The sequence below is a fragment of the Acomys russatus genome, chromosome 8 (assembly GCF_903995435.1).
Source record: "Acomys russatus chromosome 8, mAcoRus1.1, whole genome shotgun sequence".
NCBI classification, from domain to species: Eukaryota; Metazoa; Chordata; class Mammalia; order Rodentia; family Muridae; genus Acomys; species Acomys russatus.
The window spans coordinates 76,211,038-76,228,287 of record NC_067144.1 but is presented as its reverse complement, the minus strand read 5'-3'; the positions used below and the strand labels follow the sequence as shown (position 1 = coordinate 76,228,287).

Below are 17,250 nucleotides of genomic sequence, written 5' to 3'. Positions count from 1 at the left end.
GTGCCCATGTCAAATCATGTAGAAATGCCCACAAAGGACACCTGGTTTCTCTCCTTTGGTTAGAGATTGCCTGTTTCACATGAAGTTGGTTGGTTGGTTGGTTGGTTGGTTGGTTGGTTGGTTAGGTTAGTTGGTTGGCTGGCTAGTTAGTTAGTTAGTTAGTTAGTTAGTTAGTTAGTTAGTTAGTTAGTTGGAGTCCTGTTGTGTTGCTCAAGGTAGCCCTGAACCCATGGGCTCAAGCAGCCCCACCAGCCTCTTGTACATCTAGTACCACAGTCTCTTCAGCATAGTTCCCAGGAAGTGCTGTGATCTGACCTGTGCTGTGTAGCCTCATATTTCCCATCTGGTTGGGATTTCAGGTGTGCGGCGGGTGAAGAGAGAAGATTTGGAGGCCAGTGGGGAAAGCCTGGTTCGTTACAAGAAGGAACCTTCTGGATGCCCAGTATGTGGCAAGGTAATGTTCTGCAGTCACTGTTGGTGTTGGAAGCCAAGTCCTCACTCTGCTAAGCTCAAGCTCAGAGCTGCAAACAGGGAGCATTATCCAGGAAACTTATAGGCATGTCCAGCCCACAGCCTGCAGGTCCTTTGCACCCCGAGATAGCTGTGAATGCAATCTGACATAAAATCATACGTTTAAGACATAGCACATGTCCTGGTTAGGTTTCTGTTGCTGTGGTAAACCATGACCAAAAGCAACTTGAAGGGAAAAGAATTGCTTATAGTCCATCATGAAGGGAGGTCAGAGCAGGAACTGGAGGCAGGAAGCCATGGAGGAGTGCTGCTTACTAGCTTGCTCTCCATGGTTTGTTCAGCTTGGTTTCTTATAGCACTAGGACCACTAACCTAGGGGTGGCAATGCCCACAGTGAACTGGGGCCTCTTGTCAGTAATTATCAAGAAAATACAACCACGACTTGCCTGCAGGGAAAACTAATGGAGATGCTTTTCTCAATCGATGTTCCTTCTTCCTAGATGTCTCTAGCTTGTGTCAAATTGACCAGAAAACCAGTTGCCATAATGAGGTTTATTTTTTGGCTTTCAGTTCTACTGTGCAATTCTTAAGTGTTAACTTTGTTCTTTCTTTCTTTTTAAGATGTATTTATTATTTATGCAGCATTAATGCCTACATGTGAGCACCAGATCTCATTATAGATGGTTATAAGCCACCGTATAGTTTTTGGGAATTGAACTCAGGACCCTTTTTTTTTAAAAAAAAAAAAAAAAAAACAGCCAGTGCTCTTAACCTCTAAGCCATTTCTTCAACTCCCTTTAGTGTTAACTCTGTAAACAACACCATGTTTCAGCATCAAGAGGTTATAAATGCATCTCCTAGGGCAACTGAAGTATCCCTCAGGTTATAAATTTGGCATTTTGGTCTCTGCCACCTGGGATGGGTTTCCAATGAATCTGCTGAGAAATGTTGGGTTTTGTTCTGTCTTTTGGTCCCATCTGACACTGTGGGACATGTTGTCCTCATGAGTGTCTGGACTTTGGCTTTGGATCCACATTGAAGAGATGAGATGCCCTGGGGCTTGATGCTGTCTGTGCCAGCCATCCCTGCTCAGTGGCCAGGTAGTATTTTCTAAGTTAGGGATAGCCCACCCCACGGTGATCAAGATAGTACGTATTCTTGCCTGGGAAGCCTATGCTGTTGTGCAGGTGCCTCCACATGAGCTGCCCTGGCCTTGGTTCTTGTCTACAATGTAGGCATCTGGGGCTCCTAGCACCTGTCCTGGCTGCCACACATACATTGTCCCATTTTTTACACATGAACACCTGTTCTCAACTGGAAATGCGACTGCTTGTTTGTTAGACTCAACTCTGACAACTCAGGTAACTGGAGGTACTAGCTGTGTCCCCAGAGGAATAGAAGTTATGTCCTTTACTGCACAGAGCCCATACTGGAGGTCACACTTTCTAGAAAGGGCTCTCTGTGCAAGTGCACACTAGGGACAGAAGTTCTTGAGAGGCTCTTTTACATATGACTCAGGCAGCCTCCAGTGTTGCTTAGAGGAGGAGCCACTGCTGAGCCTGTCACAGCCACACAAAAGAGCCATTGGCATAGGGTAACATTGGCACCTGGGCACCGCCACACTGGGGAACCCAGAGCCTCATGGCTGTCCTTTCTTGATGGTGAGAACATAGACGCACTGTCAGATCCAATGATGCTTTCTAGAGGAAATGAGAAACTGTGCTTTCATATTTCCTGGCTTCTTTCAACCTACAGAGCAAGCCAAAGCCTGTGCGCCATGTGTCAGCACAGTGGTAGAGCCATGTGGGACCTCTGAACTTAAACTGTGGGTTTGGGGTCCAGGTGATGCAGGAAGATGGAGATGGAGCCCGTGGCAGTGGATAAGTAGGCCCTGGGACACTTCATCTGAGGAAAGCCCTGCCATCGAATGCTCTGTGACCAGTGGGTCTCCTGGGACCCTTGGTGATGGTTGCATATCTGCCTTTTAGACCACACGTTCCAGCCCCAGCTCAGGCTTGGCTGTTAAGTGGCTCCCAGAGGACTAATGTGGATACATGAGTGAATCTGCATCCATCTCTCTAGGCTGGAAAGAGAAAGCAACATGAAACAGTACTCAAACTGAGTTGAGTGTCTTCTTTGGTATCTGCTTTGAGAAAATTGCAGGTATATCTGCATGGCTCCTCAGTGGGCCAGTGAGCTGTTTAACGCAGCACAAGCACTCTGGGCGCTCCCATTGCAACAGAGACTGGAAACAGCATGTCCTCTCTTGTGATGTGAGTAGATGTCTAAACCACCATAAGTCTAGAGCTTGCCAGGTCTCCTTGCCTGGCTTGTCCTGTGGGCCGTAGGGATCAGCTCATGCGCATGTCTAATAACCCAGCCCTCACTGCACTGCTCCCTGTTCCCAGGTGTTCTCTTGCCGGAGCAACATGAACAAGCACCTGCTGACCCACGGTGACAAGAAGTACACCTGTGAGATCTGTGGGCGCAAGTTCTTCCGAGTGGACGTACTCAGGGACCACATCCACGTCCACTTCAAGGTGCAGGTCCCATGCAGGTGGCACCCAGTTATCTGGCCGACCCTAGGGAAGTGTCTGTGTTAGCTTTTATGCTCCAACAAAGCACACAGATGAGGCACTCACCAGTAACAGACTACATTTCACAGTTCTGTAGCTGGAGGCTCAAGATGAAGGTGCTAGAAAGTTACTATTTGTTGAAGGCGTCCTCATTCATCCATCACCTTTTTGCTGTGTCCTCATGTGGTGGAGGGAGGAAAATGTTTCTGAGGTCTACCTTTTTTTTTTAAAGATTTATTTATTTACACATATGAACATTCTATTTGCATATATGCTATGTATGACAGAAGAGGGCATCAGATCCTATGATATAGATGGTTGTGAGCCAACATGTGATTGCTGGGAGTTGAACTCAGGACCTCTGGAAGAGCAGCCAATGCTCTTAACCACTGAGCCATCTCTCCAGCCCTGAGGTCTACCTATTAAAGGCTTTAATCCTACTCATGAGTGTCAGACCTTACCATTCCCCAAAGGGCCTGCTTTGTCACACTATGTAAAGTTTTAACACATGGACACTGGAGTTCAGATTGCTGTCATGTTCTTCCATAGTTGTCAGCATGGCCACCAGCAGGCTTTTCATACAGACTTCCACTGTCACACCTGGTTGTCCAGCTGTATGACCTGAACAGAGATTCTCCCTCTGTGAGGCCTGACAAATTACTCCTACCTGGATGTAAGGATGTAAGGCAAGCTGCTGCCTTCCAGCCTTCAGGGAAAAGAAGAGGGTGCAGGAGCCCCGGGGTGGAAAGAGCTGAGTGTGAGGACAGGTGGAGGAAGCACTTGTCTGCGTCAAAGGCTCAGTGTAAAGCAGAGCCGCGTCCAGGCAGTGCCGCGGCCATCTGGGGGCCTCTAGGACTTTGCCTGGTCATAGGTGGCATTTTGTGGGCAGGTGACCCCAAGAGCTGGTGAATGCCTGTACCGTGGGATCCCAGACCCAGGGCCATCCTGGGGGTCACAGGTATAGCTCACTAGGCAAACAGCGGATTCCCTGAAAGTCCTGACCAGAGCCGCAGTGCACTGCGTTAGAGGCCGGGTCTGTGGCTCCTCTGCAGGATATTGCACTAATGGATGACCAACAGCGGGAGGAGTTCGTCGGCAGGATTGGGATCTCCTCAGAGGAAAATGATGACGACTCTGATGAGAGCGCAGACGCGGGGCCACACAAGTACAGCTGCAAGAGGTGCCAGGTATTCACACCCTGCCGCTGAGCACAGGGGATGAGGAGCTGGTGATCGTGGAGCTTTGGAGAACTCATGCGCTGTTTGGTCCATTTCCTCCACTAAAGAAGATTGTCCCGTATCACCTGGGCTTAAGGATGGTACCCGTGGGCCTCACACCCATCAGAACCCACTGTGGCTTGTCATGTACATAAGCAGGACTGCTGACTGGGGTGGGACCAGTGTCCCGGGAACTGGCCTAAGTATCCTCACTGGCCACAGACTGGGGATGTCCTGCCCTGTCCCTCTCTTGGCCTAACCAGCCTGAAGCTGATCCATGCCACACAGGTGGGTTGCGTGCTTACAGGGAGGACAACTGACAACCGGGACCCGGTTTCCTCAGCCTCACCTGCTGAGCAGCAAGCTTCTGTGCATAACCACCACCTTGCCCTGGCACGAGTAACTAACCCTCCTCAGGGGGTCTAGGTGATACAAGTGTAGCAGAGACGCCCAGGGATGGCAGTGGTCAGCATCCTCCGCCCTGCGTCCTTACAGCTCACTTTCGGCCGTGGGAAGGAGTACTTGAAGCACATCATGGAGATCCACAAGGAGAAGGGCCACGGCTGTAGCATCTGTCACCGGCGCTTCGCACTCAAGGCCACCTACCATGCCCACATGGTCATCCACCGAGAGAACTTGCCTGACCCCAATGTACAGAAGTAAGAGTCCGGGGCCCCAGGCAAGAGGGGGACTCTGCAAAGCCACAGTGCTTCCGAGCAAACCACAATCACTGGGCCATCTTATGCCAGATATTTGGGGCACCTGTCCTTCCTAATCTTTCTCCCTACAGGGTTCTAACAGTAAAGTATGTTGGCTTACTTGACAAGCCAGCACAACCTTTCCAGCATAGCTAGGTTTCATCCATGCTGCCGCAGGTCAAAAGTCAGTCCAGGGCTATGTGGTGAGCAACTGGGTGCCTGAATTCAGCTCCCAGGGTCCGTGGCCAAGTACCTCAATACTTCAGAGTCCTGTGGCCAGGGTCCCAAATCAGGTATCTCAGGGTTGGCTTCTCCTAAACTCTCCTTGAGTAGCACCTGGCGTCTTCTCTGTGTCCTCATAGGCTCGGCCTTCTGTGCATTCCTGTCTCTTGTCTCCTCTTCTTAAGGACTAGAGCCACTATGGTGACCCCATTTTAATTTGCTCTATAAATGCCTGTCTCCACATATAACCACATTCTGGGCTAGGACATCAACAACTATTTGAGGAACACAATTCAGTCCATTACATAATACCTTTTTGCCTCACCTCCATTGATAAAGGAGCCCCCTTAGCTGGACAGACCCTCACAGCTAAGGAGACCCTCCAGCAGATGAGGCTCTGACAGTGGATGAGCCCCTCAGATGATAAGCCTCTAGGGATGTGTAGCTTCTGAGGTCTCTCTCTACTTTCAGGTACATTCATCCCTGTGAGATCTGTGGGCGGATCTTCAACAGCATTGGAAACTTGGAGCGCCACAAACTCATCCACACAGGTAAACATGCTCCTGCCATGGTGTTTGGTGCCAGCTCACCTGCCCCGTGCACAGACAGCCACACCTTGGCTCCCTCACACCCCATCCCCGTTTCTCCAGCTTTAAACCCTGGCCTCCCCTGCCACTTGCAGCACATCCCTTGTCATCTACCTGTGTCCACTCCAGGCCGTAGGGCCTTCTCTTTCCAAAGACTCCCATAGAGCATGTTGAAAAGGCAGCCCATGGTATCACTGCGCTTTTAGCTGAGACCCCTTTCTGTTGTGCGTTAAGGCTTTCAGACACTGCTGTGTTTGTTTATAGGTGTGAAAAGCCATGCCTGTGAGCAGTGTGGAAAGTCCTTTGCCAGAAAGGACATGCTGAAAGAGCACATGCGTGTGCATGACAACATCCGAGAGTACCTGTGTGCCGAGTGTGGTAAAGGTGGGTATGTGCCTGGAGCCACAGGGTGTCCTTAGAGTCGTGGGACACCCCAGCCCACCAGAACATGATCACTACAATTCTAGGCCTGAACATAGACATAGTCTGTGCTCACGGCTGAGTGGGTGGCCGCCAGCAATCATAGAGTCTTCTTGGCCAAGGAGGCCAGGGTCCCAGGTACAGGAAACTGTCTTTCTCAAAATCACATCACTTGCCACAAAACTATCCACAAGGCACCTGTATGGCCTGTAAGAAATGCTGGATGATACAAGTTGATGAAATTCTAGTTTGAGACAGGGTCCATGAAGCCTAGGCTGGCATCCTGCTTGATGTGTAGCCAAGGGTGACCCTGAGTACAACCTCTTTCCCTAAGCCCCTTCCTGCCTGGTTCTGTCTAGCTCTCCTTCTCTTGCCACATACTAAGTGGGTTCTCTCATCCTCCAGCCTCACTTCGAACAGAAGGCCTGTGACGCCAGGGAGCTCTGTCTAGCATACCAGCTGGTCTCTAGTGCACATACATAGACAGAGCAGAGCAGTTATGAGAGTGAGTGACTGAGACCATGAACAGGTGTTAGAACAGTGGAGTTGTGACCCTTTGCAAGAAAGACAAACAAGCTGTGGCAGAACACAGCGCTGGTGGCACTGTTTTGAACATAGCTTGATATGATGGAGGCAGAGCCAGAGAGGGAACAAGAACAGGCCAGTTACCTAAAGAAAAGTCTGCTGGGTAGCCAAGCTTTGGCTAAATCTCGCATCACCTATGGGTTTTGTCTCTGGGTGGTGGCGGGGTGGGGGTGGGGGTGGGGGGAGGGTGGGGGTGGGGGCAGGTGTGTGGCATTTTTAATTTGAGAATTGGGAGGAGAGGGGGATTAAGGTAAAATTGCTTTTCCATAGTCAGAGAGGCCTGACACTTACCCAGCCAGGGACTGACAGCTGGGAGACTCGGGCTGGGACTCATGTGTCCCCTGCTGGCTCTTGACTTGACAGGCCCTGTGACCCAGCTGGGTTGTCTGAAGTCTGTTCTCCACACTGAGAGACAGGTGAAGATGGGTAGGAACAAAATGGGCCTGGGTGCCTCCGGGCCTGGGTGACTCTGGGCACACTCTCCCACTCAGCATGACATCACTGCTGGTTTGTCTCCTGAGGTGGCTAAGGACTGCACCATGCCTGCCCTGACATGTGAGCACTATGGGTGTACTACTGCTACCGTGGCCACTGCCACTCACCCACTGTGCCTTGGCTGGTGAGGATGCCTGAAGTCATGAGGCTGTGGATTGTCTCAATGCCTAATTGACTGCAACAAGTTAAAAGTATCAGTCTGGCAAGATGGCTTGGTGGGAAGAGGAGCTTGCACATAGGGGTAATGACTGTTTGATATGTGCATCCTACAGAGTGGAGGAACTGACTCTGGAGAATTGTCCTCCAACCTACACGGTCCTACACTCACTCTCCCTTGCTCTCTCTTTCTTGTTCTCACACACACAAAAGAAAAGAAAAGAAATTTCTGATGGTTTTTCAAGACAAGGTTTCGCTATATAGCCTTGGCTATCCTGGAATTCGCTCAGTAGACCAGGCTGGCCTGGAGCTCACAGAGATCCACCTGCCTATGCACCCCCCCCCCAAGTGCTGTGCTAGCCCTAAAATATTTTTTTAAATAATGGCACTTTTTAAAAATCTAGTGTCCTCATCATAGTTAGCATTTGTGTCATCAAGACAGAAAATAGCCCTGGTTATCTCTATATTGCACTGCATCGTCTCAGGTGCTGTTGCTGACGCACTACCATTCTAATGGTACAGTAAGTCTCTAGTGGCCTCCTGAGGTGGTGACTTTGTAGACCCTGCATCTGGTAGAGTGGGACCCTCGGAGGTGATGCCACACCCTGCTTCTCCCCTGCCCATTCTGTGTCTGTGGAAGTTGTGCCCTCTGAGTTCAGACAGGTTCTTCAGGGGAGTGGAATGGGCACTAGTGCCCTGGGGCAAGTTCTTGGGAGAATGGCACTCACTGATCTGCTTCCTGCAGGCATGAAGACCAAGCATGCTCTGCGCCACCACATGAAGCTGCACAAGGGCATCAAGGAATACGAGTGCAAGGAATGTCACCGCAAGTTCGCCCAGAAGGTCAACATGCTCAAGCACTACAAGCGGCACACAGGTGCGCTGCCCCCACCCGCAGAACCAGACAGCCGAGTGCGCGTACAGAGAGCCCGTCCCTCAGGGCTGCCCCTCGCTGCTCCCTACAGAGAGCCCGTCCCTCAGGGCTGCCCCTCGCTGCTCCCTACAGAGAGCCCGTCCCTCAGGGCTGCCCCTCGCTGCTCCCGGCCCCAGCTTGCTTACTGTCCATCTCAGGGCTCTCCCACCTCCCGAGTACTGTGGCCCTGTGCATACAATTGGGAACCCCTGTTGTAACCATCCCCTGTGCCAACCACCTTTTTATGAATTTGTCAGTGGTCTCTGGCTGGGTCCCTGAAAATCATTACCACTTACTGGGGTACCCCATGTCTGCAAAGGATCACAAGCCCATTCTACCACCAGAGTGAGATCTTTTTTTCCATGTCTCTCTAGTAGGTCCCCCCCACCCACCCCAATGTGTACCCCTGGCTGCCCTGGAACTCACTCAGTAGACCAGGGTTGCCTTAAACACAGAGATCCATGTGCCTCTGCTTCCTAAATGGTGGGATTAAAGGTAGGCACCACCATTGGCACCACCGCTACCACTACCCCTGTCTCTGGCATATTTTTTTTTAATAATAGCTATTCTGACTAGGGTGAGATGATTTCTCACTGGAGTGTTGGATTTCAGTTTCTTGGTAGCTGATGGTTATGAACATTTTTATATATTTATAATATAAAAGGTTATTATTATAATCACTTCTTTTTTTTTTTTTTAAAAAAAAAATTTATTTATTTATTTATTATGTATACAGTGCTCTGCCTTCATGTACCCCTGCAGGCCAGAAGAAGGTATCAAATCACATTATAGATGGTTGTGAGCCACAATGCGGTTGCTGGGAATTGAACTCAGGACCTCTGGAAGAGCAGTCAATGCTCTTAACCTCTGAGCCATCTCTCCAGCCCCATCACTTCTTATTTTTAGCTTGGATAGCTTGTTTCTAAAGTTTTGACTCATTATACATTGTTCATATTAACCATCTGTCAGATGACTACTGACAGGTGTCTTCTCCCATTCTGTTTGTTGTCTCTCCACTCTGTGAGTTGTTTCCTTGGCTCTGGAGAAGTTTCATGGTATGATACACAGTTTTACTTTTGTTTCCTGGGCTTCAGGGCTCATCTCAAATAGCATCATGGCACCAATGTCTTGAAGTGTTTCTCCTAAATTTTTTTTAGTACCAAAGTCTTATATTTAATTTTTGATCTATTCTAAGTTGGTTTTTGTAGAGATAAGAGTCAAGTCTGAAGTTTCTGCATGTAGACATCCAGTTTTCCCGGCACTTTTGTTAAGAGTCAGTTGGTTGTACATGAGTTTATTTTAGGATATGTTTCGTGGATGTGTTTGTAAATATTTTAACATTCCAGTTTTTGGTATCTGTGGTGGCTTTTATCAGTGTTTATAATTTTTATTGTAGGAACATTTCACTGTTTTCATTGTATCTATTCAGGGTATTTTTTTTCTTTGTAGTTATTTTGATTAGAATTTCTTTAGTGGTTTTTAATTTAAATTGTACTTTAAGCCAGGAGATGATGGTACACACCTTTAATCCCAGCATTCAAGAGGCAGAGGCAGGTAGATCTCTGTGAGTTCGAGGCCAGCCTGGTTTACAGGGTGAATTTCAGGACATCCAGGGCTAGAGATAAACCCTGTCTCAAAAAAAAAACCAAAAAAATAAAGTATACTTTAATGAAAAGACCTTTTTTAATATAAAAATGATTTGCATTTTATAACCTGAAGCCGTGGTGGCATCAGGTTTTACAACTTGCTCCATAGGCTTCAGCAGTTGGCACTCCAGCACCCCGGTGCTCCGGAGGCATGTGGTGGACGTGTTCTCCTTCTTGGGAAGCCCTGTGGCAGCTTCAGGGACTCTACCAAGCCTTTGACCATCTTCAGTTTAGTATTGCCTGAAGGGATGCTCTTGTGAACTTGACAATATGCACTTTCACTAGTCCCAGGATCTTTATTGTATCTTTTCCCCAGTATGGCTACAATGTGTAGTTTACGTGGATGCTGAGGGTCCCCACTATATTTTTATAATCTTTAGGTCTAGACTTGAAAGACTTGATTTAGAAGTCTTGATTTGGTGATTTATGATGACTCTCCAACGTGTGTCCTGTCCTGAGATTCTCCTGTTCAGAAGCATCTGCTACGTGTCCAACCTGACTCTCAGGACTTTTTATTATTTAGTGTGTATTTATTGTACAAAATGACAGGCTTCATAACGTTTTTATGCATGCACATGATGTATGTTTTCATGATTTTTCACTAGAAGATGTATACATTATTGATGTATATTCCCCCCCTCCCCCAACCCCTAGAGGCTGGTCTTGAACTCATGGTATACTAAAGATGATCTGGAACTACTGATCTTGTCTCTTCTATCTGAGTACTGTGATTATAGGCGTACACTGCCGTTCTTGGCTTGCGCAGTACACGGGGCCAGATGCGCACTCAGCACCCTGAGCCACACCCTCAGCCTTCAGCTTTTGTGATGTGCATCTTTGTGTTGTTCTTTGTGTTGGGTAGTTCTCCTAATTCAATATGGTTCAGAGGATCTCCGTGCAGTCTTTGGCTGTCCCGCACAGAGATAGGCTGTGTGCAGGCAGGATGATTTGACTTCCCTTCTTCCTGCATTTTTGGTTCTTATCTCTCTCTCACCTAATTACTGTGCTAAAACTGTAGGTGCTATCTTAGCTACAAGCATGGGAACCGACACCTTGTCTCCTTTCGGATTATAGTAGAGCTCACTTCACCATCTCCCTTCTGGTACAGTGCTGGCTCTGGGCTTGCCATGCATAGCCTCATGCTGAGGTGTGCTCCGTCTGCACCGAGTTTGTTAAAGCCTTGTTTTGAAGAGACATTTGATTTTATCAAATACTTTTTCCATATCTACTTGAGATAATCATGAGTTTGGTCCTTCATTCTGTTGATGCGCCATATCACATTTGTTAGTTTTCTTGCATCCCAGGATGATGCTGTTTGATCATGCTCATCCTGTCCTGTGGGTGTGCTACTGGGTAGTGTGGGGGGGGGCGGATCCCTGGTGTTCGTGTGACCACAGAACCTCCACAGTCTCTCTTGGAGATATTCCTGTTCTTGCCGTCGGTCCTAGCTTTCTGTGGATGTTTAATCTCTTACTTTGTGTCTCAGAAGCTGCACGAAGCTTTTTGAAGCTAAGTAGTATATAGGTGAATTACCCTGTTGAGAGAAATTGTTGCTGTCTCCACCACTGGGCTCCCCTCTCTATATCTGTGTTCTTAGGCCTTCTCAAATCTCTTCATTTCTAAAAATATGGATAAAGGCTAAATTTTTGAGGCTACAGTTTCCAGGGTAAATTTGGGAATAGATACTGATTTATTTTTTAAATTGTCTTCTGACAGTTTGCCATTCCTCTGAGCTCCCTGCAGCATGAAGAGGCTGAGATGCCCTCTGTGCACACTTACACCGGAAGCTCACTAAGTGTGTGATTTTGACTATGACTTTTCCTGCAGGAATTAAAGACTTCATGTGTGAATTATGTGGGAAGACATTCAGCGAGAGGAACACCATGGAGACCCACAAACTCATTCACACAGGTAACTGAGTCTCCAGCATGGTCCAGACTGTGCAAGTGAGCAGAGATGAGAACACCTGCTGTTTCATAAACACTTGCAGAATAGGGCTGTCTTGGTTTAATCCAGCCCCTTGGCCTCTAAATCCCACTGTACCTTTCCAGTGCCTGTTCTTCAAGGACCAAGGCCAGTTGTCCCTGCTAGTCTTAGGCCAGTGGTCTAACCAGGTGATGGTTCTCTCCAGAGAAGCAGACGTTATGGTAGATGCTTGGCGTGGGAGATGACTGAAGCATCAATAGCTCTCTGCTAACTTGCATTTCTTTTTTCTACCCTATTTACGTGTGTGAGAAGTGGGGAAGCAGTGGACGTGTTCTGTGTGTGACAAGAAGTATGTGACGGAGTACATGCTGCAGAAACATGTCCAGCTCACCCATGACAAGGTGGAAGCACAGAGCTGCCAGTTGTGTGGCACCAAGGTGTCCACTCGGGCCTCCATGAGCAGACATATGCGGCGCAAGCACCCCGAGGTTAGCCTGGTGGGGACTCATTCCCATCTCTCCATAGAATAGCCTGGTCCCACTGTGGGTTTGGGGTACCTGCTCTGTTCTGACACCCCCTTGTCCTGGTACAACCTGAGTTTAAGGTAGAGACCTGGTCTTAACTAAGTCTCTAAATTGTACAGTTTTTTTTTTTTTTCTTCCTACAACAGGATCTGTGTAGCCCAGACTGGCCTAGCACTCACTGTGTATCTGAGGGTGACTTTGAGCTTGATCTTCCTACTTCCACTTCCCTGAGTGGGATTTCAGGCAAATACCCAGTTTTATGTGGTGCAGGGCCTTGAACCCAGGGCTTCATGCATGCTAGGCAAGCACTGAGTCAGCTGAGCTCAGGCCAATAACAAAACCAAATAAAGTTACCAGACCCCTAAGAAGGAAACTTCCTGAGCATGTAGGTTGAAAAAAAGGAAGTTGTGAGCCAAGTATTGCTAGATATGAGCAGGGAAGCTCTTTTGATGTCTATAGGTTAAAAAAAAAAAGCACATGTAAGCTGAATACCCACACGAGCTTTATCACCTTTAACAGATACAGACTTAGCGTCAGCTGGGACAACCACCCCACTGTAGGGCAGGAAGAACCATGTGCAGCTGTAAGAAGCACCAGGAAGCCTTCTGCCTTTCTGTGGGCCTCTAAAGTCCCGGTGTGAGCAGGAGACACAGTCCTCGGAGGCCTAGCAGTGTTCTGTTGGATTAGCCCAAAGACAGCTCCCTGCCACCCTCATGAATAGTGTACATTTTTCAACCTTTTGCAACAGATTTACGGGCTGTTGGGGGTGAGGTCAGATGCGTAGCCTTCCCCACAGTCGCAGTTTCTCTACAGCTAGTCCCTTTGGTAGCCCACTTTCCTTCTGCCTTGCTAGTGCATTCATTTTCTGCCCTGTGCTTGTGTCTGTGGCCTTACATAGGACTTAATTAGTCACCAGTTATGAGATAAGTAATGAGTCTAAGCAGGTGACTGGTGTTGCCCACCCATGAGTAACACAGCAGGGCTGGTGGAGGCCACGTGGGCTCATCAGGCAGGACACGGTGTGAGTGTTGCAGGCTAAGGAGCCTCGTGAGTGTGCTCATAAAGGAAACAGCACTAGGTCCTCACTTCCTCACAAAGCTGCCATGCATTAAGCTGAAGGATGCTCTTCTTGGTGGTTCTTTGTAGGACAGTCTTATTGCTCTGTGTCTCAGCTCACTCAGCTCCCTGTGATGACAGAGGGCGCACTGATACCACGCTGAGAGCACATGTCAGGAAGGAAGTGGCCTCCATCTGAAGACAGGAACCACAAGATAACAGATAGGTACCAGGTGTCCCCACCAGGCTGGAGAGCACTGCATCGGCTTGAGATAGGGGATCAGAGGACAGGGTTGGGGGATGCCCTAGAGAGAATTCTAGAAATAGTTTCAGGGCTAGAGAGATGGCTCTGTGATACCATCACTTGCTCTTCCAGGGGTCCTAAGTTCAATTCCAAGCAACTAGATGATGGCTCACAAGCACCCATAATGCAATCTGCTGGCATACAGGTATACATGCACATAAGGTGCTCGTATACATTAAATAAACTTAATAAATCTTTGGGGAAAAAAAAGAGTTTGGGCTTCTACTGCATCATCAGAGAAGCCGTTGGGTGAGCATGGCAACTCTACTCACTGCCCTCTGCCCTGCAGGTTCTCGCTGTTCGGATTGACGACCTGGACCACCTCCCTGAGACCACCACCATTGATGCCTCTTCCATCGGCATTGTCCAGGTGAGCAGCACGGAGCACACCTGCAGGGTAGAGGGGAAGGGGAGCAGAGGGCACATACCAGCTGGACCCTGAGGAGACACAGGCTCCAGACACACCATGCTGTACACATCAGCACAGTCTCACTGGGATCTGCTTTGCCTTCTTCCCAGAGCCTTCTAGAGTATGTCTTAGTTTTGTTGTTGTAGCTATGAATTCAGATGTTCAGATATTGGTGTGTATGACTTTAAAAAAAAAAAAAAGTACTTTGCAGGGCTGGTGGCTCAGTGCTTAGGAGCACTCGCTACTCTTTCAAAGGACTATATTCAGTTCCCAGCAATGATATCACAGCTCACAGCTATCCCCAACTGTAGTTCTAAGAAATCTAGTAACTCTACTGGCATCTGTGGGCAGCAAGGTACCCACATTGCACACACATGTGATACACATACATATGTGCAAACAACACTCATACCCATAAAAAAAAAACTGGGGTTAGAGATTTAGCTCAGTGGTAGAGGGCTTGCCTAGAAAGCACTGGGTTTAGGGCTCTCGGTTCCGGAAAGGGGGGGGGAGACAAAAATAACACATAAAATAAACCTAAAAAGAATTTTAACTGATCATGTCTAGAAATTTTTATTATGACTATTAAACTTAACCATATTAGGCCTATGTAGTTTTGGTTTTTTTTTTTTTGTTTGTTTGTTTGTTTGTCTGTTTAGACAGGGCCTCACTGTATACCTGGCTAGCCTGGAACACTATGTAGACCACACAGGCCTTGAACTCACCAAGCTCCACCTGCCTTTCCTCTCCAGTTCATAGGTGAAGGTGGGAAAGGAAGTGTCTCCATCACCATCCTCTAGCCATACTCTGGGTCTGTCTCCCCCGAGGAAGACAGGTGGAGCAGCACTACCCTGCCCTGCCCTCCCATGTGCTGGCCCATAGCCCATCTTGCCAGCACTCTCAGAGCTGTGTAAGGGCATGGATAAGCCTCAACAGAAACGAGCAGGAAATGCCCGCATAGTTTTAATCAAACCTTTACATCCAGGGTTCCTGTTGCGAGTCGTGGCTAATAGGCACTTTTCTTGATCTGAGTTCCCCAGGAGGGAAATATTCCTCTTTTAAAGATGTTTCTATGTGAACACAAAATGGCCGGGTCCTGTGGTGGCTTGATGCCCTGTGGGGCGCTGCCCTGACCCTATCGACATGGGCCCCACTGCCCTGGTTGGGTATTGAAACCAGTCTCCTCACAGCCTGCCCTGGGCCTGGAGCAGGAGGAGCTGGCAGGCGGGAAGCAGGGGAAGGCTGCCAAGCGCAGCCACAAGAGGAAGCAGAAGCCGGAGGAGGAGGCCGGAGCGCCAGTCACTGAGGACACCACCTTCAGCGAGTACCCTGAAAAGGAGCCCGAGTTCACAGGCAGCGTGGGCGATGAGACGAACTCTGCTGTGCAGAGCATCCAACAGGTTGGTGACAGCCACCCCTGCAGGGGCAGCTTCTCTAAACTCGAGTCCTGCTGTGTGTCCATGTAGATGTGTGTTCACAATGGTTCCAACTCTCACGCTCACTTTCCACGTAGGCCTCATGCCAGCTGTGACCTCCAGATCACATGTGTCATTGTTGATAACAGTGTAACACCCTAGCATTGAGAGGCTGAAATATGGTTCCCAGTTGGGTGCCCCAAAGGGCCTGCCAAGGAGAAGAGCCTGGACAGCCATCAGCCCTGAGCTGGCTTTTCTGTGAAGTCTCTGCTTGGCTCAGCCTGTATCACTTGTCTTTTGAGACCCCACTTCTTCCATAAGTGTATTTAATTTTTGGAGATGATAACTCTACAGTAAAGCTGTTTGCCTCTATCTGTCTTCCAGCAGTAGGTATGAGGGAGCTGCGGCTGTGGCTGCCCCCATCACTACACAAAACAGGCAGGTCAGAGGGTAGACGAAGATAAAGGGTTGGGGGCTTCCTGGCTTTTCAGGCTTGCGTGCGTGCGTGCGTGCGTGCGTGCATGTGTTCTGTCTCTGTCTATCATTGGGATATACACCCACATACCTGGCTTTTAAACATGGATACTAGGGATAGCATTCAGGTCCTCATGGATCTGCACTTTACCACCTGAACTATCTTCCCCAATTCTGGGCATGATTTATTCTTTTTTCTGGCCAGTAACATTTGTTTTATTTCTTTTTCCCATCCTCCATTACCCCTGAGAACTGTCCATATTTCCTTCCTCTTTTCTATTAGTTCAATTGTCCCAGGACACTGTAATCTGGTTTCCCCAGTGGGAGCCTTACTCTAGCTCCCTTGCCTGAGCATGCAAATTTTAGTGCAGACTGTGGCTGCCGGTAGAAAGGTGCTATGTAAGGGTCTCTCGCTCTCCTTTTTGCAGAAAGAGTTCATTGTCTCTTTCTCCATGTGACATGTGCAGGTGGTGGTGACCCTGGGGGACCCCAATGTGACTGCTCCATCAAGCTCCGTTGGCCTGACCAACATCACCGTGACCCCCATCACCACTGCAGCTGGGACTCAGTTTACCAATCTTCAGCCAGTGGCTGTTGGACATCTTACCAACCCTGAACGCCAGCTACAGCTGGATAACTCCATCCTTACTGTGACGTTTGACACTGTCAGTGGCTCCGCCATGTTGCACAACCGGCAAAATGATGTCCAGATCCACCCGCAGCCAGAAGCCTCAACTCCTCAGTCAGTGGCCCACTTCATCAACCTCACCACACTGGTAAACTCCATCACACCCCTGGGGAACCAACTCAGTGAGCAGCACCCACTCACATGGCGAGCCGTGCCCCAGACAGATGTGCTGCAGCCACCACAGGCTCCTGCGGCCCCACAGCAGGCAGTGCAACCCCAGGTGCCAAATGAGCAGCAGCAGATGTACAGCTACTGATCCTCGGCGGCAGGGATCCGAGGTCTTGAGGTTTGTTTGCTGGATACCAAACGGAAAGAGTGTGCACATGGCAAAGTCACTGAAGTTGAGTTAGTGTTACAGAGTTATCGGCTTGGCTGGTGACATGGCCTTTGGCAGGCAGGAGCTTAACTCCATGGAGTTCTGCCGTATGTTTCCCCAAGGTGGTGCAGCCTGGCCAGGCCACAGTGTCA

At 48.8% G+C, this 17,250-nt stretch overlaps 1 protein-coding gene across 7 annotated transcripts in view; it reads left to right on the top strand.

Moving 5' to 3' along the window:
* Positions 1–17,048, top strand: part of Prdm15 (PR/SET domain 15) — a 54,186-nt gene extending 37,138 nt beyond the window's left edge. For all 7 annotated transcript variants that reach the window (XM_051150315.1, XM_051150312.1, XM_051150313.1 and 4 more), the window contains exons 13-24: positions 360–454; positions 2,880–3,011; positions 4,100–4,234; positions 4,760–4,923; positions 5,656–5,735; positions 6,036–6,155; positions 8,173–8,304; positions 11,814–11,897; positions 12,225–12,400; positions 14,086–14,166; positions 15,396–15,605; positions 16,562–17,048. In XM_051150315.1, the coding sequence (XP_051006272.1) occupies positions 360–454; positions 2,880–3,011; positions 4,100–4,234; positions 4,760–4,923; positions 5,656–5,735; positions 6,036–6,155; positions 8,173–8,304; positions 11,814–11,897; positions 12,225–12,400; positions 14,086–14,166; positions 15,396–15,605; positions 16,562–17,038 (1,886 nt within the window). In that variant the 3' untranslated portion in view covers positions 17,039–17,048. The remainder of the gene's footprint in view (positions 1–359; positions 455–2,879; positions 3,012–4,099; positions 4,235–4,759; positions 4,924–5,655; positions 5,736–6,035; positions 6,156–8,172; positions 8,305–11,813; positions 11,898–12,224; positions 12,401–14,085; positions 14,167–15,395; positions 15,606–16,561) is intronic.
* The last annotated feature ends 202 nt before the right edge of the window (positions 17,049–17,250 follow it).